Source organism: Palaemon carinicauda, chromosome 45 (assembly GCF_036898095.1).
Source record: "Palaemon carinicauda isolate YSFRI2023 chromosome 45, ASM3689809v2, whole genome shotgun sequence".
NCBI classification, from domain to species: Eukaryota; Metazoa; Arthropoda; class Malacostraca; order Decapoda; family Palaemonidae; genus Palaemon; species Palaemon carinicauda.
In genome coordinates, this window is record NC_090769.1 from 23236574 (window position 1) to 23237356 (window position 783).

At 39.3% G+C, this 783-nt stretch overlaps 1 protein-coding gene across 1 annotated transcript in view; it reads right to left on the minus strand.

Annotated features, from left to right (window-relative positions):
• LOC137634850 (uncharacterized) overlaps window positions 1–375 on the minus strand; it is a 595-nt gene extending 220 nt beyond the window's left edge. Inside the window, exons 1-2 of the mRNA XM_068367403.1 lie at window positions 303–375; window positions 1–178 (exon numbers count right to left, since the gene is read on the minus strand). The exon at window positions 1–178 is cut by the window's left edge and continues 220 nt beyond it. Of these exons, the coding sequence (XP_068223504.1) occupies window positions 1–178; window positions 303–375 (251 nt within the window). The remainder of the gene's footprint in view (window positions 179–302) is intronic.
• Window positions 376–783: the final 408 nt, after the last annotated feature.

A 783-nucleotide genomic window follows, 5' to 3' on the forward strand; every position in this document is an offset into this window, starting at 1 on the left:
CTAAAATGACTCTCCACTTCATCTCTTCCACCATATCTCATCTTCCTCATCCCCCATTTTTTTCCTTGCATCTCTTCTTCTTCTTCCTCTCCTTCTTCTTCCTCTCCTTCTTCTTCTCCTTCTTCTTCTTCACAACTAAAATGACCAACACCATTATCTCTGACAATCTCCAACGACCCTTTTTCAAAGACTTGTTTTTGCGTGAGAAAGTTTCCAATTCAAACCCCGAGTTAATAACACCGACAATCTTCTAATTTGTTTTGCCAAAAGGTCTGTGTAAAACCATCCTTTTTTTGTAATACCGCGAGCTGTCACACACTTAGGAAATGCCCTCGGTGTCAAGCTCACAGGCGTGATTGCAGAGCGCAAGTACATCTAATGGCTGCATTAAACCGTCTGTTAAGCTGGAAGTGCTGTGTGAGAAATGGTTAAGGGGGGGTGGAGCCCCCTAGTGGTTAGAAGCCGCAAATGAAAACGGAAGATTATTAAGTCCGGACCTCTGACCCGTAGTCAATTGTGCTTGACGGATCCTTTACTCTTCTAAAAGCTTTGGAATTAAAGTGATCATTCTCTCTCTCTCTCTCTCTCTCTCTCTCTCTCTCTCTCTCTCTCTCTCTCTCTCTCTCTCTCTCTCTGTGCGTTTTTATACAGTTGTAACTACTGTATGATAAGGTGTTGCATTGATTTTGCCTATATATGTTTTGTTATTAGATTATTTTAATTGGGCATATCATTATTATTATTATTATTATTATTATTATTATTATTATTGTTGTTGTTGTT